The sequence below is a fragment of the Athene noctua genome, chromosome 22, assembly GCF_965140245.1.
Source record: "Athene noctua chromosome 22, bAthNoc1.hap1.1, whole genome shotgun sequence".
NCBI classification, from domain to species: Eukaryota; Metazoa; Chordata; class Aves; order Strigiformes; family Strigidae; genus Athene; species Athene noctua.
The window spans coordinates 2962994-2988057 of NC_134058.1; the positions used below are offsets into that span (position 1 = coordinate 2962994).

At 45.3% G+C, this 25064-nt stretch overlaps 1 protein-coding gene across 1 annotated transcript; it reads left to right on the forward strand.

Moving 5' to 3' along the window:
* Positions 1 to 23999, forward strand: MXRA8 (matrix remodeling associated 8). The gene is made up of 10 exons (XM_074924981.1): positions 1 to 112; positions 7355 to 7375; positions 7814 to 8122; positions 8699 to 8800; positions 10032 to 10490; positions 14685 to 14843; positions 15924 to 15954; positions 16949 to 17025; positions 18910 to 18987; positions 19851 to 23999. The coding sequence occupies exons 1-10, from the start codon at positions 64 to 66 to the stop codon at positions 19874 to 19876; spliced, it is 1311 nt and encodes a 436-aa protein (XP_074781082.1). The 5' UTR covers positions 1 to 63; the 3' UTR covers positions 19877 to 23999.
* The last annotated feature ends 1065 nt before the right edge of the window (positions 24000 to 25064 follow it).

Consider the following 25064-nt stretch of genomic DNA (forward strand, 5'->3'; position numbering starts at 1 on the left):
AGTAAAAAAAAAAGTCTTCAACTTGTTTTTCAAGAGAGACGAAAACACGGAGAAGCTGAAGAAATGGAGCAACTAGCAAAACTCCTTCTGTGGCAGATTTTGCTTCAGCAAAGTAAGCTCCCAGCTGATCGGCATGATGTTACTTGTTTTTATTTCAACTGCAGAGGACGGGGTTAGCTGGAAGATTTTGAGCTGTTATCTTTGTAAGATTTTGTTCAGATTCCTAAGTTAGCTGTGTTATCGTCTGTGAGGGGAGGGAATCGTGGATTTCTCATGCTTTTCGGAGAGGGAAGGGGAGAGAATGGAGAAATGTTTGAGGTTGTTTAAGTGATACTCCGTTCAGCATGTTTGTGCAAACTTTTTTTTCCTACCAGTTACCTTGACCAGCAAATTCAAAAACAATAAGCTTGAATGTGAGTACAGTGAAGCTTGCGTAGTTAAATTTACATGATCCAAGGTTATTTTATACTTTTGAGGAGGCAGAAACAGCTGATATGTGTGTGTGTGTGTGTGTGTGTTCAGGGTAGAGGAAAAAATTCAAGTGTGGTTTGTTGGTTTGTTTTTTTTTTTTTTTCCTGTCAGCATAAAGACAGAGACATAAGTTCACTTTTGGGTAAGGTGCAAGAAAGGGATGAGGGATGAGTTTACAATAACATAATGGCTTGTGCCTTTTCCTTAATCACAGAGCTTTCTGTAAGAGCTGAAAGCAGATTCAGGGTCCGAGGAGCCTGGCCCCAAGCTAAACGGAGAGACCTCAGTAAGGCTTGGCTGGCAGGTGAAGAGCTGAGGATTAATTGCAAAACCCAGCAAATCCACACTTGCAGTGCTTTGGGCTCTGAGGAAGGCACCTATGAGCAAAGGAGCAACCGCAGCTCTAAGAACAGTGTGGAGAGACTTCAGGGTGCTGGCAGTAGGAAGTGAGGAGCACGAGCTTTTTGGGGACCGGTGACCCCCCTGCTCTTTACAGCCCTGTTAAGGAAAGGCTGTGGCTAGCCGCCTGAGCCTCTCAAAATTCCTTAGTATGTAGATGGAGTAAGCTGAAGAGTTCTCAGTTTGGTCCCTAATTAATCTAGTTCCCATGTCACCACATCATCCCCAGTTTTACAATGCCTCAAGGCAAGGTTTAGGAATTGGCAACATAGGGGATCAGTCATAGGGACAGAAGGGTTAAAGTGGCTCAGAAAACTAGTGTGTGGGGCTGGGTTAAGCCTGGAGAAGGAGGAGAGGCCACATACTGTGTTTTAGAAGCCCCAACCAGTCCAGCTACTCCGCAGTGTGGTTTAGCATGTTGACAGAGCTTGGGGGAGCACCCAGGGCAAGAAGAGCAGGTTGGGTTGCTTTAGAGCAGTGGGGGAGCTATAGAAGCAACAGTATCGCACCTGAGGATGGATGATCTCAGACTGACTATTTTCAGGTGTATTTTGGAGAGAGAACTGTCTGTATGCCACGCAGCCCTGATGTTTGAGTCCTGCTATCCCCGTACAAATCAGGTTATAACGTAATCAGTGAAGATGGGAAAGGGAGAAGGGAGGAAATTTGTGCCACTCTGTATTTGCTGAAATGATCCCTTCTGGAGAGGAACCACACCCTCAAGTGTTAATGTCTTGCAGGGAGGAACAGCACTGTGTTTGGAAGGCTCTACAAACTATTCTGTGGGCCTAGAGCCAACCTGAAGTGCACAAAGCAGAGAAGGGATTATAAAGCTGAGCTAATATCCCAACTGTCCATGGGGATGTTAGGGCAACTCTGTGAGGGATTCTGAGTGGCCAAGATGGGGATGGGTTTCTTGTACAGACAGAAGGCTTTTTCCTTTCTGCTCAGGCAGCACATTCTTGCTTTTTGCTGATTCATGGGCATGTTCCTACCTGCAGTGAGGGGTTGGAATGGTTGGGATTAGAGGGGTGGTTAAGGGCTCTCCAGTCCTGACATCGGTTACGAAAGCACAAGACTCTGCTGTTGAGAGTTGTCCCAGGAAGCCTTTAAAAATAAAGAGACATAGAGACTTAAATAAAAGCCCAGTTCAAAGCCTGGCTTGACCATCATTTGGCTTTGCAAAGGAAGCCTTGTTTTACAGAAAAGCTTAGTCTTGCAGTCCTCGACCAGCAGAGGCAGGTGGTGAATGGGAGATGTCGAGGTGGAACTGTAGTGCTCACTATCGCCCTCCTCTGCCTCGTTGAGATGGGCCCAGATATTATTCCTGGTTCCTGGTCAGTGGGTTTTAAAAAAAATGGCCACCAGAAAAGAGCTGAGCTCATGTGTACAGCTGTCACCTTGATGTCACTGCATCGTTATGGCCTCTTAGATGCTGGGTCAGCTCCCTGAAGAGTCAGGATGGAGCCACTGCCGTTCTCCAGCAGTATTTGGAAAGAGCTTGGTAGCACAGGCTGCTGTTTTTGCAATAATTGTGTAATGGCTCCACAGAGACCATTAAATCCCCTGCATAGACAATGGGATTTATGGGAGAAATAAGGAATCTGACACATACAGATTTTGGGAAAAACGTGTCCTTTCTTTAGGACGAGACCATCCCTCTGTGCCCCTAAAGTAAAGGTGATCTCACTCCCTTTTTCAAAAGAAAAAAGAAGCCGAGACTGACCAGATGTGCAAAATGAGCTGAGCTTACTTAGGCAACCTCACAGACTGTTGTTTCAACTCACACACCTGGTGGGTTATGACACTCGTTTCTCCAATGACTTTTTAGTTTGTTTTCTTTCCTGCCCACCGCTACAATCTGGACGTCAGGGATGTTTACTGCCCTGCAAGGTGCTGTTCCAGGCAGCTCATCCTCGCTCTGCTGGCATCAGTGGCAGGGCTCTTCCCGAGTTCAGCAGAAGCACTGCAGGTAGAGCTGGTGTTGGATGGCCCCCGGAGTGTACCTGGTGTTTGCAGTTTCCTTTTCTGCTCTGGTAGTCTCTCATCCTCCAGTACGAGACAGGAATTTGGTGGTTTCATTAGCACATGCATCTGCCTGTGACGTAGACCCTCTGCCAGCAGCTATCTCCAGGAGGAGAGAAGTGGTGCTATTGTTCAGGCAAGACTCAAGGGACAGTTTTTTCTTTGACCTGCTCCAAGGACACTGCCTAGAGAGCTCTCAGTATGTAAGATGTCTTTCAGAGCCTGAGGCTTTTACTTCTAGTTTGCCTGCAGTTTTTGTGGCTTAATTCTTCACTTGAAAAGTGGATGGGATTCAAGAAGTAAGAGCTGGCTCTGGCTTTTACAAGGGATTAGGAAATGCTTTTGCAGACTGCTTTCCTCTTCCTATATTAAGGGACCAGCGGAATACCTCTGGGATCCTGCTGAGAGGCATGTTGAGTCTGCAGAGAGCATGGCAGGGGACAGCACAGAGCTGTCTTTTTGTTGGTACATCACATAGAGAGGACAAAGTGATTATCCATCACATGGAATTTGAAATTTTAAAATGAAAGCTACAGTGAGTTCTGTGTTGATAGCTATTAAGGTATTTGGTGGTTTTGAGGCTCCAGGTCCCGGAGCCCTGTGATTACAAAAGTCTGAGCTTTCACTAGCAGGTTGGGAAGTGTGACTCACCTGCAGTTCATCAGCTGTCAGCTTTGCTGGGTTATGGATGTATCTCTGCATTTGTTCAGTAGCTGCCGTGTTACACAAACAGTAACTTTAAAAATCATGGCTAGGGGACATCTCTTGTTTGCTCTGCTTGTCTTGCAGGGCAGAGCTAGGTCTCATAGCAGAGAGAGGAGACTGAAAAGAGAAAAAAGGCTTATTCCTCCTTTAACTACTGCTCTGTGTTCAGGTTACTGAAGGTCAGTTGTTTTGAGTTCCATTTTCTCTGGGCATACAAGAGATCAGAGACATTCCAGGCTCCTCAGATTTCTCAGTGATCTCATTTACAGCCATGTCAAATAAGTTTGAGTCTTATCCTGATGCATGTGTGCAGATTTCCAGCATTGCTGGAGAATCAGAACAATCAGTTCTTCCTTCTTTGTCTTGTGGAGTTCCCATGCCTCTTGTAAAGACTTGTCCTGTCTTTCCCTTCTAGAATTTGCTTATTGGCTGCTTGGCCGCTGGCTTTTTGATACTTGCACCTACCACTTTGTCTGGTATGATACCCTAGGGCAGGCTTCAGACCCAAAGCTTCTGTCCAGAATCTCTGTGTGTGTATGTGAGTGTACACAGTGAAAAAAACTTTTCCTTGTCTCGTCTCCATGCAGAACTCCAACACGATCCTTAACTTTGCCTTCACCTTGGATGGGTTTTGATCCCGTGCATAATGTCACTGTACCCCTGGGCTCTTCAGCTTCATGGGGCAGCGCTCAGCACGTCAAGCAGCAGCTTTAAGAGTGGAGGGAAAAATAAGCTGTCAAAACCCACAAGACGTAGGCTTTTCTTCTCTGAAAGCTGTTACGCTACAGACAACTTCACCGCTGCCTTGTTTTACAGTGTTTGGAAGTGCTGGAGCAATGTGTGTAGCTGGCTGACAGGGCTGCAGCAGCCGAGCCTGGCAAAAGGCCCCCGCGGGTGGGATGGTGAGTTAGGACCCGGGTGGTCCTCACCACGCTGGTAGGGCCAGCTGAAAGATACACAGCTAGGGGTTAGGGCTATTGTTAGTTTAGGGCTGCGACAGTCGGCTGAGCAGAGCTTAGTGGAAGGCTTAGGTGAATACTTTTGTCAGTTGTTAGATTCATAATGTCGCATTTGGGCTTAATGTTTTTTACATTAACTTGCAAGAGGAAAGGAGAAAAGTCCATGCATTCCTCTTGCTGAGCCAGGAGAGGATGCTTCTGTAGCACCAAATCAATCTGCTGTTAATGAGCAGTAATGCAAGGCTCTGGCAGCACTGGCTGTGCAGCCAGCCAGCTCACAGACACCACTCCCTAGATTCAGCCCCTTGACGTTGGGACACTGTTTTGTTCCCTTGCCACCGGGCAAACACCCCCGGTTCAGACACATGGGCATTACTTTGCCACACTGAGACAAGTGGATCCTCTTGTGCTGAGAGCTGGTTGTCCTGTTGCACGACTGATTTCTCCTGAAGAAGAGCTCTGTATCATTCCTTTGTCCTAAACTAAACTAAATCCTGGCTTCCAGACACAGAGGCTGGCAGGTTATCCTATTTTACCATCAGGCACTTTGCAGCCTATTAGGAGAGACCATCAAATGATGGAATTAAAATGTCTTGGGTAGGATGTCTCTTTCTTATATCCAGAGCAGTCCAGGCTTTGTCCGAGATTATTATTTTTTTTTTTCTTTGTGATGCTGAGATTATAAATGTAGAAGAAATAGTTTATATTTGGAGTGTCTTTGAACGGGCCCTGCTCCTTTTTGCTCTCTGGTGTCACTGCCCAGTGTTTTTTGGTAGGAAAAGGAAAGGAAATAGAGTTTATTCTAAGCCTGTGCACTGGGGGTGTGGTTAGAACAGCCCCAGTATGGAGTTAATTTACTCGCTTTTGAAATGCATAAATTCCAATGCTGAAAAAAAGTACAGCCCTAGTCTGGAGGACATTGTGCCTATGACATTAGCAGGACAAAACATCTAATGATCTTGCTGGAACCCATTTGGGCTTGACTGGTTAGAGAAATGAATTATGTCATTGTGTTGGGAATCTGAATGGTGCTCTCAAACCATGATGCCAGGAGACCTCCTAGACCCCTCCTACACAAAAAGCAGGAGGGTCTGGACCAGAAAAATGAAGAAATAAAGGCATTAGTTCAGTTCTTGCAAAGTTCTTCCTGCGTAGATCCGAGTCACATGAGCTGGAGGGAGTTGCAGCTGCATGCAGAGCATCACAGTGTTAACTCTGAAGACCAGGGACGGGAGCGGGAGGGACTGGAGGCGGGGGGGGCACGTTCCCAAAGCCAGGATGTGTTTGTGCAGCAGGGTGGTGACAACAGCGTGTGTCAGGAGTGTGAAGCCAAACAGCCAAGTCCTGTTACTCCTCATTTGACAGGCAGACTCAGCGTGCTTGTAGAGTTACAGAATTCCCTCAATGCATTAATCCCACCATCAATTTTAGAGGAGATTGATTTGGAGTCTTGGAGATGAAAGTTTTCTTTTGGCCCTGGATCTCGTGTGGATCCACTGTCCTCTGCTTGGGCAGCTCTAACCCCCAGCAGACGAGCTGGGCTCAGCTCTGTCTCCAAGTCTGAGGTCTTTGCCTTAGCAGAGAAAGTTGACTGAGATATGGGTGTCTTCTGGGAAAGAGATGGAAACAGAACCGTCACATTCATTTCACAATGGTCAGTGTAAAAATGAACATGGTTTTTAACCGGTCACATCTGAGTAGTGCCCCTCTACTCTGGTGAGAGCCCACCTGCAGTAACTGTGTCCAGCTCTGGAGTCCTCAGCACAGGAATGACACAGACCTAGTGGAGCAGGTCCAGAGGAGGCCACAAAAATGATCAGAGGGATGGAACACACTTCTCCTGTGAGGACAGGCTGAGAGAGTTGGGATTGTTCAGCCTGGAGAAGAGAAGGCTCCAGGGAGACCTTAGAGCAGCCTCCCAGGACTTATAAGAAAGATGGGAACAGACATTTTAGTAGGGCCTGTTGTGACAGGACAAGGGGTAATGGTTTTAAACTAAAAGAAGATAGATTCAGACTAGTTATAAGGGAGAAATTTTTTACAGTGAGGGCGGTGGAACACTGGAACAGGTTGCCCAGAGAGGTGTTAGATGCCCCATCCCTGGAGACATTCGAGGCCTGGTTGGACAGGGCTTTGAGCAACCTGATCTAGTTGAAGATGTCTCTGCTCACTGCAGGGGTGGTGAACTAGACGACCTTTAAAGGTGTCTTCCAGGCTATTCTATGATTCTACAAACTGCTCTTGTCCTACTGTTTCTGCTGGTGCCTTGTTATTTATGCAGGATCAATATCAGATCCTGAGATAACCTGGTGCCACCCCCCTGCCCGCTCCAGTCTCCTTGGGTTCTTGTTTTTGTCTTATACGACAATTGTTAAACAGTTTCCTCTTGGGCAGAAGAGGCCTTTCACACAGTTTTGGTGGGTGATGCATTGACAGATACCCTGGGTGTAATGTTTGAGTAGCACGGTGGGAAAGACTCTACGGCTATAGATGGTAGGAAATGAAGACATGGGCTGTACAAAATTCGGTTGCAGGCTAAGCATATCCCACATTGCTCTTAAGTTTCTTGGGTCAGGCACTTTGTTTTGCTGTAACTGCACGATGTTTGCTGCAGCATGGACCAACCAAAGCTTGAGCCTCTGGGCTTAACCACAACACACCTGTTAAATAAGTATATTAACAGAGAAGGGAGGAATCAATGGAATAATAACAGAGGTGTCTGCTAACTATGAGTGTATTTGTAGTTTTTTCTTCCTTTTCTTGTCAGTAACATTTTTTTTTTTCTGTTTTGACAGGTTCTGTTTATTTATATTCAGGTGAGTGACCTTTTTTTGCAATCTGCCTGTTTTTTGTGATCATGAGAAGAAATGAGAGGAACCCTGATTCCATGATGTGCAGTGGGGGTTTCGCTGCTGATTTCCATAGGCATGAAGCATGCATCCCATGAACTAGTGTCTCTAAACTTTGGTTAAACCAGGGGTTAGGATTAGGAAGGGTCGGTAGGACAGGTTGAATCTACAGTCCTGATAACAGACATCATAGACATTGATTTCACTGAGTGAAATCAGTGTTTTTATGTGACTTTCTATTGTATTTCTCCATGAGGGAGCTCTGTGTTGCTCTTGAAAGTTTCTTTTGGGTGGAAGGTCTGCAGAGATTCTAGGACAGGTCCAAGTCCTCTTCTAGTGTCTTCATCACATGCTATTAATCTGGTCTAAACTTCGGGTTTTTTTGTTCTCTGCTCCTGGCCTCAGTCCCAGCTGATGCCTCAAACCCAGACAGCGTCGTAGTGTCGGTGTTAAACATCAGCGCTGCGCTGGGCTCACAGGCTGTTCTGCCCTGCAAGAGCTACCGCATGGTCTGGACCCAGGATCGCCTGAACGACCGCCAGCGTGTGGTGCACTGGGACGTGTACAGCAACTACTATGGAGATAACAAGATGGAGAGGCTCTGTGACATGTACTCAGCTGGGCATCAGCGTGTGTACAGCTCCTACAACCAAGGGAGGATATTCATGCCCCAGAATGCGTTTACAGATGGCAACTTCTCCTTGGTGATCAAAGGTATGAACAGTATCTTTTCTTCCTGTGCTATCTGCAGAATAGGGGTTTCACAGCCAAATTAACTTTGTGTTTTTCAGTGAAAGTGGCTATTTTGCAGGGCATTTTCTATAAATAAATATCAGTCTAATGAGGTTCTCTGAAGCACTGGCAATAGTGTTTTATTTCCCTCTGAAACAGTCCCATTTTAAAAGAGAATTGGTAACAAATCATTGCCCAAAAAGTCACTTGGGCTTCTTGTGGACCTTTGACTGTATTTCAGTTCCTGAACTATAAACCCAAGATTGTCATTCTTCCTATGCTAAATATAAATAAAATTCCCATTTTTCCTTAGCTAAATATAAATCAGATTTCTCTTTCTGTAATATGTTCCACACAAGAGCAAATAAACTGAACAATTTATTATATTAGGTGAGATGATTCTTTTCTGTTTAGCCCACCCTGGTGATAGGGATAGGTTAGAACTAGGTAATGTAAAAGCCATTTCGCATCCATACAAGCATTTGGGAAACAGCATAAATGAAAAAAGTAATCACTGTCTCAGTATAAAACATTCTTTTCTCTTCCCTGTTGTACTAGATGTTGCAGAGAGTGATGAAGGCACGTATTCTTGTAATCTTCACCATCACTACTGCCACTTATATGAAACTGTGAAAATCCAACTAGCTATCACCAAGAAAGGTAGGTGTCTGGCAGCTGGAGTCCAGGGGCCACCAGGACTCCTGAATTCACAGTGGGGCCCTTGCATGCTGTTCTGCTGGTGTCAGAGGGGGGTAGTGTGGAGGCAGGGTTCTGCCCATGCCCTCTCAGTTGCAGGCTCAGGGTACAGATGCCACAAGAGGCTTGGAAAGCATTAGGAGACTGGTGCTCCCTATGCTGTTTGCTAACAGATTCCCTGAGTTTCAGAAACGTTATTCAATGTGTGTATTTATGAAGCTCTCTGCTGACTTGGCATGTGCCAAACAATGCATGGAGCATGTAAAGTTAAATATTTACTCTAGGCAGCCCAGTTAGCTAACTGTCCTGTGACTGCTCCAGCAGTAGAATGACCCTAGTAACAATCTGACATCGGTTAGGTTAGCCACAAAGATCTGCCTGGTATGTTGGTTGGTGAGCTTAACCCTGAGCAGTCTGTAGTTAAAAAGCCTCCTCAAATTACCACACTTGAACTCCAGCTCTAAAAGCAAGATTCTGAGGGCCGTTGGCAACTGCAGTGTGTTGCCACCCATGCCACACGTGCATCACTACTGTGACATTTAAATCAACCTTTGTATAATGCACAAGTGAAGCTACTGGGGCTGACTGTCCTGGGAAGCTGTTGAAGGGCTGGTGGGAGAGTAGAGAGTGTGTGTCTGCTGCTGCTGTTCTCACAGCTTCTATGCAATAAAAACACCCGGGCAGGCCTGTAAGCCCCAATCTGCTTATTGGTGTTTTGGTGATTCTGTTGTTTCTTTTCAAGAACAAAATAGTGCTTCTAGAACTCCTCCAGTAATTAGGACATTTGTGGATAGAAAAGCATTTCCTGCTTGGAGAACTGGGACACAGCATATTGAAGATGAAATCTGTTATTTTCGTTCCATTCCTAGCCTGCAGAGAGAATGTGCTTCCTGCTTTCTGAAGCACAGGAGATTAACTCTCAGTTATAAGGAGGAGAAAGTGGTCTTGCTTAAAGCACTGACCTAAGGTGTAGAAGATAAAGGTGCAATTTTTATTTTTTATTTTTTTTTTAACTGCTGAAGTATGTGTGAACGAGGCACGCTACCCCTGTGGCACTTCAAGATCTTTGGAGGGGATGTGTTATAGGATTGCAGGGTCAGAAAGCGATCTTAGGTGCACCTGGGTGTCCTTAAGAATAGGACAAGTGTGTAAAGATGCACGTGCCGAGGTTGTACAACTTGTACTGTCTCCACAGCTGAGGATGCAAACCAGTACTGGGATGGGGAAAAGCCTGTGATTGTTGCCCTAGAAGGCAGCACAGTGATGCTCCCCTGCGTGAACCGTAACCACATCTGGACCGAACGGCACAGCGAAGAGGAACAACAAGTGGTCCACTGGGACAGGCAGCCCCCGGGGGTTCCCCACGACCGGGCTGACCGCCTCATTGACCTGTACGCCTCCGGGGAGCGCCGCTCCTACGGACCTCTCTTCATCCGTCAGAAGATGAACATCACCGACACAGCCTTCGCCCTGGGTGACTTTTCCCTGCGGATTTCAGAGCTGGAAAGTGCAGATGAAGGCACTTACTCCTGCCACCTGCACCATCACTACTGTGGCCTGCATGAACGCAGGATCTACCAAGTCTTTGTGACAGAGCCGGTGAGAGAGAAGAAGGTGGTGAACCTCACAACTCACAACATTGCCCCGGCTGCAGGTAAGTGGCCTCTGGAGGTGGTTCTCCTGATTGAGGAAGAGATTAAGTATCTACAGCTGGACCTTGAATTCTCAAGAGCTCAGTAAACCACAGGATGGGACTATAACACATTACTCCCCGTTGTCACCTCAGGGGGACTTTGCTCCAAATGCCAAAACATCCTTGCCCTTCCCGTCCCTCCACAGTGGTCTGCAGGGATGGCTTCATCCCAGCAGGAGGGAGCGTGCTCAAGGCAAACTTGGTGCCCTGCAGTACCGTGGACACCACTGAAGTGAAGGTGCCACTTGGGGCAACACTGAGATTTCCTCTGTGAAGGTTTTTTACATCTGAGCCAGGGGCTGTTCCTGCCCTTAGGGTCACAAGAGCAGGTGAGGTCTGGCCTCCCTCACTAACTAGTACGTGGCTCTAGTGTACAAGCCTGGTTCTTTCCATTACATGGGTGTACCTGGAGCTGCAGCAATAACCAGTGAGGATCTGGCAGAGCTGCTTTAACGCTGGGCTGAACCAAAAGTGGGGTGTCCCACCCATCAGGGTTAATTACCCTGCTTGCAGTGTTGTAGTGACATCATGGCCAGCTTCTGTTTTCTTTGCTCCAGGGCAATTCTGCAGCGTGTTCTGCTCTGCTATGCTGACATGCCTTGAGGCAAACAAGCTGTTTTTCTAACAGGCTCCCTTTCCTGATTGCTTTTATGGAACAGGAGAAGGTGTGGGGCCGGGATGGATTCTACTCTGCCTTCGGTGTCACAACATGCCACTATTCTCACCAGTGTAGATCATAAATGTTTCTCTCCCCTTTGCACAGGGGTTTAGGCTGTGCAAGATGCCAGACTGTGCGGAATCAAGCACCAGGAATTTTCCTCCACCCTTCAGCTTTTTCTTTTTTTTTTTTTTGTCTTAAACCAATTTTCATATTTTCCGCTGCACTGAGCTATCATCTGACAGCCTGTCCAAACTCAAGACCATCATGCTTCGTTCAGGCAGAAAAATAAAATAAAAATCCCAAGTTTAATATTTTTTTAAGTCTTTTGGGTATAGTTCCTTATTAACATTTTAAAATATTCATTGTGGTTTAATATTTATTGCCTGCTTAATACAGAATTTTGACATGCTTCATACATTTTTAAATAGACCTATTCTTCTCTAGAAATTGGCTTTTCCAAGTCACAGAAACCTAAACCTCCTCCCTGGGATTAAAGCTGGTGTCCAGCAAACCCCGGCATTGCGAAAGAGGTGGCTGTTGGGGCTGAGGTGACAGGGAGGCCAGGACATACAAAGATCAGTCTCCTGCCTGTGGCCCTCCTGCTGCCCTTGAGCCCTATCCAGATCACATTGTGCAGATGGAAACTAAATCTTGTTTTCAGAGTTGCTCACCCAGGAATTTATTCTTCTCTTTCCTGGATGTTGTCCTGGTTGTTGCTGAATAGTTACCTACCTGCTCAGAATTTAGAGAGAACCTACAAGTAATTTAACCTTCCAGGGCTGTCCTAGTTTGGCAGTAGTGCCCTCAGTACAGGAGGAACTCGCTTTGCTGGGAAAAACCACTTCCACTCTCTAAAAGAACAGCCTTAGAAGAGCTTTGTCCCCTATGGGCAGTGAACGCTCAGCTGGTCCGAGAGCACCACACACAAAAATGTGCTGAGTCGATGGGAATGTGAAAGAAGCTGAGACATCCGGAGTGCCTTTTTCAAACCCACTGCTGATGAGGAGCCTGCTGGGACATGCCCTATTTGTGTATAGCAGGAAAGGCCGAGATACTGCCCCGTTCCATGAAAAAACTGTATAGAGTTCTTCTGGGGATATAACGTAAAGCCAAAATGAAACATCAGGAGATAACAAAAGCAAAACAATGAGCTTTTTCAGCAAGCAGCTATAGCTTCTGGCTTAGCTCCAAGGCCCGGAGCCATTTCCAGACAGGAAACTTCATCCTGTTTTGAATATAAGCATAAGCTAAATTCTTCTCTTAGTCTCAGCAGTATAAATGTGGTGTATATGTCTACTAATTCAGTGCATTTTTACTCTGTGTTTGCTTTGGAGCAAGTGATTGAAGAATGGCATCTGTTTTGTCTCATGCTTATTGTTAAACTATTCTCAATCTTTGCCAGCCTTGAAAAGAAAATGGGCCACATAGCCAGCGTTTGTGAGCGTCCTTGGTGGGGAGCTCTCTGTTTTTCCCAGCAGAAGAATCTGACCCTTGACACTTTGGTAAATTAATGTAAAGGCATCTCTGTTCTAACTTTTTTTTTTTTTCCCCCCCCCCTCCACCATTAGAACTTACTTTCCAGTAGTTAAACCAGATCACAGGAGCAAATTGGAGGCAGATGGGTATGCCCCGTTGAGATGTACTGAAAGAGCAGATCTTCGTTACCAAATAAACCTTCATCACCTCAGCTTAAATTCTGGTATAACATTAGGACGGGGAGGAGAGTCTGTATTACGTTGGTGATACTATTCTAGGTGCCAACATTCATCCCCTGGTGTGACTGAGTCAGCTGTAACTCTGTGCCTCAGTTTCCCCAGTTATAAAATGGGATATATTCTGCTGCCTTTTCACTGGCGATGCTTTGTTAAAACACTAGTGTGACAAATATTTTTAGTATTACTTGACTGAGGAAGTCAAGGAGGCCTGAAGTTATTGAATCTCTGTTTCCACTGTTTGTTGTTACAGTGACCTCTCTCAACCTCCGTGTTGACTGAAGTTTAACTCAGCTCCTACCCTATCTTGCAATATTGTGGGAAAGCAAAAAGCCAGAAATAGAATGTATTTATTTGCTGACTTCTGGCTCAACAGCTGTTCCAGTGGCTACCATCTCATTATGGCACTGCTGAAGAAGCTTTCCATGATCCAGAGATTTGTTAAAGTAGAACTGTCAGGGATACTGTTTGCAGCTTTGCAAGTGGGTTTTTTGGTTTGGTATTTTTTAGTTTAGCAGTGGTGAAAAACACATGCTAGTTTTCCATGCCAGTGAGAAAAGCAGAGTGTTGCTGGAGTGAGAGGCTGGGCTACCAGAACAGAGTGTGTGCTAGAACCTCTCGATTCTCTAGGACTGCTGTTAGCATTACAAACAATCATCTCTGGTTTCAAAGCGTTTATTTCAATTCACTGTCGTCTTGCTTGATTTTATTGTTGGCGGGTCTGTGCTTTTAAATGCTGAAAACAAACTGTCTGACAAACTGGAACCAGCCACTATGCCAGCAGTTCCAAAAATGTCAACGTTTCTCACATTAGAACACATCTGTTAAACGGTACTGTGGCTTTTGGGATATTTTCCCCTACCTTTCCCTTATTCCCTCTGACTAATTTACAGGATTTAAACTCCCAACAGAATGGTAGGCCAGAACCCAGCACTGGTTCTTGCTGAATGTTCCCTCTTAGGGGGAGGAGGTGTCACTCGGAGCTGTGTTCTGAAGAGAAAGCCTCTCTCTTCCCAGCACAGTGTCTCTTACAGGTTTGCTGGCTGTGCCTGGGCTGGATTTGTCCACTGCTCTGACTATTACAAGCAGAGAAATAACTTCCTCTTTATATGTGTAAAACATTGACCTATTTATTTGAGATCTACAAAAACGTTCCACGTAAAAGTTTTAAGTTACGCTTCCCTGTACTGCAGAACTAAAACGCTGCTGCACCCACAAATGGAATGGAATCTTGGCTTTTCTTTGTGGGTTTTTATTTATTTTATTGATTTTTTATTTTATTTAAAAGGAAACTCATTCTTTGGCATTGAAAATTCCTCCCACTTTGTAAATTATAACCCTTGGCAGGGAGGGGCTGCTTCATACTTCAGCTGTCTGGAGCCGAAGCAACGTGGTGTGTGTGTTGTCAGGGACCCAGAGGAGGGTTGTGTTACCCTGCAGAAAGGCTTGGGGCTGCCTAGTGTGGCTTCTTTCTGAGCTTCCCCTCTGCAATGAGCAAGAACACACTGAGAGCCAGGCAGCAGGAGGGCAATGTGCAACAGTTACTATTAATCCTTCATGCTCCTGGGACGTAGAATGGTCTTGTGGAGAGCGCAGGCATCTTCCATCTGATGAAGGTGCAGTATGTTGTAAATTAGGCAACTGTTTGCTCTTTGTGCAGGTCAGAAGAGTTTCTCGCTGAACGTGTTTTTCGGGTCCACAAACGGGTCTACACGTGAAACGTGCTTTGCTTTGGATGCCGATTACAATTATCAGCCTGTTTTCCTTTTCCTCTATCATCAGATCCAAATGTTGTCAGGGGCCACAATGTAATAAATGTCATCATCCCTGAGAGCCGGGTGCATTTCTTCCAGCAGCTGGGCTACATCCTGGCAACTCTGCTGCTCTTCATTGTCCTCCTCATCATTGTTGTCCTCGTCACCCGCAAGCACCGGCAGAGAGGTAAGTGCTAGAAAAGGCCAGCCCTGTAGTTCTGGCAGGGATGTCTCTTGACAGCAGAGCTGATTCTGCAGATAATTACTGCAAAACACAAGAGATCCACTTCTGGAAAACCAGCAACTTAGGTAGTGGGGAGTCTTTGCAGGTGCTGATGCCAAGAGAGACTCATTAGCGTGGTGTAAAAATTTCCAGGACTTGACTTGCTGAGTTGCTCCGTTGTAAGGGAGAAGAAAATTAGAACTGCTAGATAGTTGCTCTTTACTAGTGGAATTTAGAGCAGAAGGCCCACATGCATCCCTTAGGAACTAAGTCCTTGCTGGACTCCCTGTGTGTCCTTGCTGGACTCCCTGTGCTGGGTGACTCTCTGTGTGTAATTAGATAAATGGACGCTGAGATCTTTTGGATGACTTCCACCCAAATAGTTTTGGACCCCACACAAAAAGCCAATACCAGGGAATGTCTGTCTTCTGTGTGTTCTTTACAGGACCACATTCATCCTTATTTACGTGTCAGGGGATTAGCACCAACACAAAACGGAGTTTGTGTTACTTTGCAGTCACAGAGGGGACAGAGTCCTGGCCCTGGCCTTTGAATAGAAAAGGGGAGCCTGAAATCATCACTCCTGGCAGGGTGGGGTGAGACAGGAGTGTAGCTGGATACCTGGTGTGTGGGAGGCTGCTGAAAACCAGCATCTGGAGCATGTGGTGGATGCAGGCCTGAGCAACGAGCTGGCGATGGGAAGTGCTGCACCAGCACACAAGAGATGAGTGGTGTGGTTAATATTCTTGTAATAGATGGCAGGTGGAAATAAATGAAGTATGGTGATAGCTGTAGTTTCTTGTGGCTGGTCATCCATAGCTTTGGGAAGACCACTTGGAAAGCTGGTGAGTAAAGGAAAGGGAATCTCCCCGTGGCAGTGGAACACCTGTGAATTCTCCTGTGCGGGAGGGACTATGAAAGTGGCCGTTGTGAGCATCCCAGATAAGGAGCTCTGTGAATAAGTACTGGGGGTTATCACTGTTACCTGGGAGGGGTTGGTCGGGCTGGACACAACTGCTCATTCTGTTTCTTCTCCCTGTTTAGGTTATGAATACAACGTGAAGAAATACGGAGAGTAAGTATAATTACAGGGTCTATTATCTAGGATTAGAATGCATAAAAATGAATTTAGGGGCCCCAACACTCAGCTTTCATTGAGATCCTAAACCAGCTGAGAATCTGGTTAATAAGAGTACAGGCACGTGAAGCATGGGCTGCTTCATGGAGTTAATTCATTGCTCTCCACCAATTCTGCTGCAGCTTTACACTCTAGTCATTATTAGTTCAATGTTCCCAGGAATATACACTTGCATAATGATTGCATATCAGGGAGCAACTTCCATGCTGTCAAAGCACGGGAGGAGAGAATGGTTTGTAGGGCTGATATGGCACTTGCATTTCCTCTTGTTATACTTTAGGAACTGATTCGTGGATTGTGTTTCTGTGAGATGGCATTAGGAGTTAGTGGTAAAGGGATAATGCACAGATCTGCTGTAAACCCTACTGTGAGATGGGGCCAAGATTGTGTTGCTGGGTTCCTTTATGTTTTATGATATATTGTTAAAGTGAAGAGATGGGAAAGTTCTGTCACAGATTGTCTCCCCATTGTTCTAAGCTCTGGACAAACACATGGGGAAAAAAGAGCCAGGTAGCCAGAGCTCTCAAGGTGTTGACAAAAAGACAGTGAAAGGAAGAGAGGGGAGAACTGGATTCACTAGTGAGCAGTATGACCTTCTGAAAGCTGCTTGATAACTTAGGGGCAAAGACAGGAAAAGCACCCACGGACCACGGCTGCCAGTGCTGTTATCTGTCTGTCATGTGTTCTCCAGGGAAGCTTCATAGAAACTGGAAAGGATTCTGTAAAGATTGCTGTGAAAATCACCACTACTTAATAGAGAATGCAATCTTCTGTGGATTTTTTTTCAACTTTTCTACAGATATATAGCAAATAAACACTGTAAATTAAATTCTCTGAAGTAGCATTAGAAAAGCTATTGTTGAAAAGCGTGAAAGGAGCCAGTTATTGACAGATGTGACAATACCATTTTTCACTGTTATTCCTTTTTCAGGAAGGATGTAAACCTTAAAGAATTTACCGTCGACACAACAGATCTGACTCAATACAGAAGTGAAGACCTCAGGCTGGGTATGCATCAGCTAGCAACCATTCTCCAAACCAGGTCAAAGCTCGTTATAACAGGATTTTCTAATGGCATTTAGCTGCCCATTTTGAAGCGACTTAACCTCCAGATTTGAAACGGCACCTTTGAGAATCTCAGCCTGCAGGCAAGCGGGGGGACTGCAGCTGGAGAGGGCAGTCCTGACTTTTGAGTTTAACTAGAGGCTGATTGATGAGGTTGGACAGTAATGAGGCACAGCTTCTCTTGTTTCACCTGGAGTTTTTGGGCTTCTTTGACCTGCACTTGAAAGCCAAATTCAAGTCAGTGCAAAATAATTTGGGATGAGATCACGACAGCATCTAGGGAAGCAGGTTCCTCAAATTTTAAGCAGTTTGTGTAGGGAAGAGGATCAACAAGGCAGTTGTCTAGAGTCTCCCGTCCAAGAAACTAAAAGCATTTGTCAATATGAATATTATCATTCCACGGTAAATAAAAACTAGCTCAGAGTGAGTGATCTGGAGAAAAAAATTAGATCAACAGTCCTCAGTACTACACTAAAGTGGGGATAAAGAAAAGTCATGAATTAGCTGAGTTCATTGCCTCCACCTTCTATTGAAGCCAGTTTGGTTTAACTTTCTACAGTTTTATCCTCCCTGGATGTCAAATCATTTAGTGAACAGTTGGGCCTTCTATCAAGATCTGTGATAGTAATTAGGACAATTAAACTTGGAGAACATGGTAGGAATAAAATTTGCATCAAAAGTCCTAGAATATAAAGGATAGAAAATACGTAAAACCACTGGAACTCCTGGTAACATGAAGTATAGTGAAAAGAAGGCAAGGAAGCTAATCTCCCTGATGATCTGTGCAAGTACTTCTGCTGGGGTATGTAGGACTGACTCGGGGAACACTCCTGGAGATGGATCCTGCTCCTTACTAGAGCTTGAAGGTGCAGCCTTGAGCTTATTGTGTCAGGGTTTCTCCTTGCTTGGACTTGGACCAGATTGTCTGTAAAGCAAAATTGATCCTCTTGTACTGCCCTGAGGTTTCTGAAGACCTGTCATGATGCCAAGTTCATACTTGCTGCAACTTGCTGTACGTCAGTGAATGTGTTGATAGACCAGGAAACAATTGAGTCTGTCCCTTTTTGCCCCTCCGTGCACCCCCAGTAAAGGTACAACCTTTAAAAAGAACAAGTTGACAAACTTTAGGTCCCAAGCTACAGAATTGCTGTAAGGGCTGCAGTAAACAAGATACAAAATCTGAAGTAAAGAATAAAGGGGATGCAGAGGATGGGTTGCAAACTAGGACAGCAGCAAGTACAAATTCTTCTTTCCATGTCTCAGGAGAGCTCCCCTGTGAGCAAATTCCTTGAATAACTCATCAGTCACCTTCAGGTGAGCTTCACATGGATAATCCAGAGATTTTTGTTACATATTGGAAGAATCTGGTACCTGTAAGGAGCAGGAAGCTGAAGTATGCATAACTGGTTAGTGCCAGGGGCAAAAATTAAGTTGCAGCAGCTTTCCTTTTCCTGCTGAGTAGCAAACCCATGGGGGAAAGAGAGCCAGGTAGCCAGAGCTCTCAAGGTGTTGACAAAAAGACAGTGAAAGGAAGAGAGGGGAGAACTGGATTCACTAGTGAGCAGTATGACCTTCTGAAAGCTGCTTGGTAGCTTAGGGGCAAAGACAGGAGAAGCACCCATGGACCGTGGCTGCCAGTGCTGTTATCTGCGAGCCAGACTTTCTCCAGGGGACTCCAGTAACTACGTGAGTTACTCCTAGAGATGTGGAGATGCCAGGCCTAGAGCACTTCAAGGAAGGACCGATCACATGTCTGCCTTGCCTGTAAAGCTTTGTTTTCTTTTAATGTTCTAATGCCTGTCTGAACTATACTCCTCCCTTACACAGATTACAAAAACAACATCCTGAAGGAGAAGGCTGAGCAAGCCAGAAGTTTCCCAGCAAAGAACATTGATTTAGACAAAGGTAATAATGACTTGCTTCGCCCTAATTGGTGGCTGTAGGAACTTTCTGATGGGTTGAAGGAGGGAGGAGGGAAGAACACAGTTGAGCAGTGAGCAAACCAAGCCACAGCCGAATGAGGAATGATAAACATCATGACAACTGACAGCAGGAATGAGAAGCTAGTTCCCTTCCTATCCTTTCATCATGGAGCCACAGATGCAAGTAGTGATTAGGCTTTTAAAAACTTTTGGCGTGGCACAAATAGGATTTTTCTTTATTGGAAAAAGAATGCCTCGCAGGGCTGGAATAGTGCATTCTGTGCTGTAACCTCAGAGGGAGATGTGTCTCAAAAATGTCCTGGCATGGTGTTTGAGAAGAAAACACTGTGCAGAAGAGAGTGTTTTGAGTTGGATTAATTTATGGGTAATGGGCTGTCACTTACTTCATCCAACAAAAGCAAACAACCCTCCCTCCCTAGGGGCTGAATCTCCTTTTGCTTATCCAGTATTAATCCTGAGTACTGCGCCTCAGTTTGTAGAGTCACACTTATGTCAAGCAGTGCTTGTGAGAAGTTGTTAGGTTCCATGACTCCTTTCAGATGAATTTAGATTATAATAAGTGTGACTGAAATGATGTCAAGAAGTGAGTGGTCTGGAGAGTCCATGGGTTGCCTTAAACCTGCTGTTCTTGGTGGAGTTCTCATGGTATTTTTGCCTCCATTCTGCAGAGATGGTCTGTGCAGTAATTTAGACACAGTATATCTCACTGTGGGCTTTATGAAGAGGATACTGGGGCTAAACAGCTAAGTCCATATTACAGTGTGCTGCTTTGGATGGTTCGAACTCTCTCCTCAGGTACTGACCTCCATTTCGATTTGCTTTCAGATTTCAGGAAGGAATATTGTAAATGAAGACATTCCCAAGCTGCTGGCTGGACCAGAAGCTTCAATCAAAGATAGATAAATGGAAGAGATGCCTTTTCTTAATATCATGTCCCTCCAGTTACCATAGATTTTTTTTCACATAGACTTTCTCCCCACTAAGCACAAGGGTATTTGCAAATGCTTCTTGAAAGTTAGACTGACCGTCTTGTGTGTACTTATGATGGGTTTGGGTTCCCTTTTCTTTCCTTGTTCTCCCAATCCTCCATTCCTCTTTTCTTTCTTGATATTATTGTTGGGTTTATGCATCAATGAGTTTTATGAGCTGAATCAGCAGACCTTTTGCTTTGATGTTACTGCTTTAAATAAACCAACCTGCATCACTAATCTTGAGCCATCATTATATCAGGCATTTTTCCATGTACTGTATTAATCAGCAAAATAATAGCAGAGCCTGATTGTGATCTCTCATAGGCTGGGATAAATCAGTGTCACATAGCACTTTACATATTCCAGGTGAAGTACAAAGAGTACACTCCTTCGCAAATGACGATGTAAATACCTCACTTTATGAATGGGAAAATGTCAATATTCTCATTTTACAGGGGAGAGGGAGGCACACAAATGACCAAGGGTAAGGTTGGGATCAACTCCAAAGAGCTCTGGAAGCCTGACTTTGTATTTCTCACTTGTTTGTTTTTTGTTTCAGTGCAGACCAAATCATATTTGCCATGAGCAGGCACTTTCAGCTGAAGTTGATGGAGTTACAGTGCTGTAATACCAGTCTCAGTTAGATCAGAACCAGAAATATTATGGAGAGGGCTAAACTCCTGTGTGGTGCAATCTGGAATGTGTTTTTCCTGCAGTCCTTGGGTGGATCCAGGCCACACAGAGCTTGTGTGTGCATCCAAACGAAGGTATGATTACAGCACAGGCAGACAGGTGGTTAAAAGGGATCGCTTCTGTGAGCAGACCTTGAGGAGCAAGAGTAACAACACACTCCACTCGATAGCCTGTCAGGAAATCTCATGGGCCAGGGGCTCAGAAGGGGAGTTGAGGAGAGAGATGAGTCTATTCTCGTGGGTTTTGGCATTGTTTTGGGGAGCGGATACCTGAGAGAGCGGGGCTGTGGGCTGAAGGGTACTTCTACATATGAACAGTGTGTCAGGTGGGGCTGTCAAAAAATTGGAAGTCAGTAATTCAGTGTTGTAATCCAAGCATGTTAAAGCATCAGGAGAACTGGAGAATATTAACGGTTCTACAGAGCTCCTCTGACCACTTGGGATATGCTGTGGCACCATTCCCAAACCAGGCACATGCGTGGTCCTTGGGGCACAGAAGCAAAGGCCTTTCCCACTGTTCAGAGCATGATGACGGTGGCTTGTGTTCTTGTGTAAGGGTGAAGGTGGCCAAAGATTGCCAGCCTGCTCTTTGGTGGTCTGAAGAGAATGGCAGAGGGAGGGATGGCACGTGGGTTTGGTGACTGAATGGAGCTGGGGTAGGGTCTGCAGGATGTGGCGGGTGTTGGAAGCGTGAAGAGGAGCTTGTGTGGAACTACTGCGAGGATGAGGGAGGATGTGAGGGTGATGCTGTGGTTTCAATCTGCTGGCAGCTGGCATCTCAGTGGGGATTTCTTCCTGAGGATGGAGAATTCTGAGGCCTTTGCAGGTGAGGAAGTAGCTGTGGTCCAAGGGAAGCATCTCAGTCTACCAGCTAAGCAATTGGGAATGTGACCTGCTGCCTATTATGGTGTGTGTCGTGGCTGGTGTTTTAGACACCCTCGGCGCTTATCCAGGGACGTGTCAGTGCTGGTAAGAGGGGAACAAGTTTGGTCAAACTGGAAAGAGATGTTGTCAGGGCTGGGTGAAGCTGCCCACTGCAGGAGCACAGGTACTGTGACGCTCCAGTGCTGTTTTGAGAGCTGTTCAATACTATGGGCCTCCCTTGTGTGGGAATCAATGTCAAGTCCCATACCTGCCTCTTTCACAGAATCATCTGGGTTGGAAAAGCCCTTGAAGCTCCTCTAGCCCAACCCTGAACCTCACCCTGACCGTTCCCAACTCCCCCAGATCCCTCAGCGCTGGGTCAGCCCAACTCTTCAACCCCCCCAGGGATCCCGGGGACTCCCCCCCTGCCCTGGGCAGCCCATTCCAACGCCCAACAGCCCCTTCTGCACAGAAATCCTTCCTCAGAGCCAGTCTAAGCTAGGATGTCAGCACTTCAATGCACACTTTTTATAGGAGTGAAAAATGGACCATGTCAATTTTTTTAGATATTAATACTTCTTGCTGTTAGTGAGGACTATGTTAAATATATCTGGGAGCTTTACTTTTAATGCCTTCAAATATTAAACATATTAATAATAATATGTAACAGTAGAGGTAGAGGCAAGCCTTCCTAAGGTACAGCTGGGCAGATCCTTATCTTTTTTAGTTTGCTTAGCTCTCCTAGCTCTTTTAGTTTGCCACTGCTCTGTGGACAGTTTTTGTGACTTGCGACTCACTGCCTTCATCTTCACTTAAGATTCCCCCCTACGAAAGCGCTCAGGTTGGACAGAGCCATGACTAGTGGAGAGGAGGGCCTGGGCTTGGGCCCAGGTCCCCGTTTCCTGCCCTTCCCCCAGAGCAGCCAGCCATTCTTAGGCTGCCTCTGGCTGGACCTGTTTAAAACCCAAGCCACATTCCTGCAGGTGCATAAGGCTGCACTGGTTATTCCATCAGGGTGGCACAGTCTCAAGTAATTGTCATTAATGTCTTTCTCCCTCCCTTTCATGTCTGTGAGTCAAAGGTTGGAGATCTTTACTTGCCAGTTCAAATTGCTTAGCACGGCTCATATAGACACCAGCTCAAAGTGGGGTTAGTCATAAACTCCAGAGGCATTTAAATATTTCATTTGACTTCTAGGCTGCAAAATAGCTTAAGGGAAAAAAAAAAATAATATGTTCTCTGAAACAAGCACTAGGAAGAGCTTTATGAGTTCCTCATCCTTGCTTTGATCACTAGCTTGAATTTGAGTAATGGTCAGACACGCCAGTATAACCCTAGACTGATCAAGATGGAAGTCCAAGTTGAGATTATGGCCCTTTTTTCTTCAGGAGAGGCATATGTTGTGTGATTGGACTGGTGATCAGAACAGTGGTTTTCAAAAGCAGCCTGCGTCCAGCATATAATTTAGTTTGTAAAAAATTCTGGCTGAAAGAGATGCAGGCAAGACTGCTGGGTAACCACTTGTGTTTTCAAACTGTTGAAAAGAGAGAGAAGGAGAACTGAACGCTGAACTGAAGAGTTTTGTTTGTTTATTTCTTAATACAGAAGAATGATCAAAGGCTATTTGCCTTTAAATACTGGTGAGAAGCCATTTAGGTCCTTTACATATAAACTTAGTGTATTTGGTTGGTCTTTGGTGTGGGCATGAAGTCCGTGTGGCTGATTTCGTGTGTGAAAATTAGGTTTGACTTGCAACTAAGCACTCGGCTGGGGGCAGGACCACTCCTTTCTGTTGCCACGGACATAGGCTCAGTGCAACTCTAGACAGGCTGTTTTTATCTCTCTTTCTCTCAGCCTTTCTTAATATGGGATGGTACTGTAACTCTCATGGAGAAACAATTTTTTAATATGTGTGTAGCACTTTGGTAAATGTGTTTTGCCTGAGTTAAAGTCAAGTTCTGGCTGTACTGATGGACTGCTGCATCTTGATAGACTTCTTTACCCATCACTTTGCAGGCTCTTGGCAGGCTTTGCCTCATTATAGTGTCCTTGGTTTCCTGAGACATGCATTTTATGTTCAGTTAGTTAAAATAATGATAATGCCTAATATTTTTGTACCAATTACATCTCAGTGAGTACTGTAGCTCGGCAGAGAAATGGAAGTGTCTTCCAGGGTAACGTATGGACTGTAAGCCCTTGTGGAACAAGGAAAGGGTGTATGGCAGTGACCTTAAAAGGGGTTAAAACTGAGACTAGAACTAGAGGCCCCTCTTTTCAGCTCTGCCCACACTCTGCTTCCTCTCAAGACTGAGAGGAGGACTTGTTCCACAAAGCGTGGTTTTTCCTTTGTTGTAACAGAATTAATTTTCTTTATTATTGTTACTTAACTTCTACCATTTATCATTGTTGTGTAACTCTCCTGACATTTAGGAAATAAAGGAGAATATAACGGAGTTTCAAGTTAAGGTTGATTTTATTTCTTGCTCTTTGGAGATGCTACCTAAGCTATTAGCCAGCATTAGCTAATTCTTTCCAATAGCTGTGCAGTGTGTTTCATCTCGGAGCATCCTAAAGCTCTTGACAAAGTGCAGATTGGATGCAATAAGTTGTTCCAGTGATTTCAGTATGGTTTCCACATGGGACGCCATCATTTGACTTGGTCATGGGACCCACAGACAAATTTTTAGCTTTTCAGAAATGTTGTATAATGAACAGATCTGCAAGTTCAAACCATCTATGAGAGATAAAGGCTGGCAGCTCCTTCGTAGTACATAATTCTGCAGGTCCAGAAGGGAAGATAACATATCCTGCTGGAATATCTAACTGCACAGTTTTATACTTCGTTCCCAGCCCAAATTCCTCTTTGCCTTGCAGAACTAACACCTTGCAAAGTTCCTGCTGCACATTCTGCTCTTGGAGGGCTTCCACCCACTGAGTAGTATCCCAGCTGGCATGACAGAGTCCTTCCAGGGACACTGATGGAAACAGCTTGTATTGCTGCTTGGATGGACAGGTGCAAGAATTTGAAGGATCAAAGCAGGATATGAAACTAAGAAGTGGCAAAGAATTGCGTTTAGCAAACTAAGATTATTGACCAGCTTGCCTAGCTCTGGTGAAACTATCATATTCTCTCTTACCTCCTCGGAAAATACACTACAGCCCATCTCCTGCCATTTCATACCATCTCTTCATGGGGATGAATTCTCCTGCGAGGGCTGCTTGTGCTTTCTCTGATAACCAGAGGGGGAAAAAATCAAAACACAGCAGGTTTAAAAGGGTTGGGAGTTGAAGACAAGTGGATGGGGAGTAGTTCCTTCTCACTGGGCTCTGCTGTTGCTGAGAATGAATGAGGAGTTCTTGAGCAGGTGGAGCCAGGAGCCATCTACAATAAAGATCTCATCCGAAGTACCCTCTGTGGTGCTGTTGGGGGGCTTTACTGCTCAGGCACTGCTATAACCTGTAAGTGAGATTCTTCACGGTGAGGAGAAGCCAGATGAGAACTACTGAAAAAG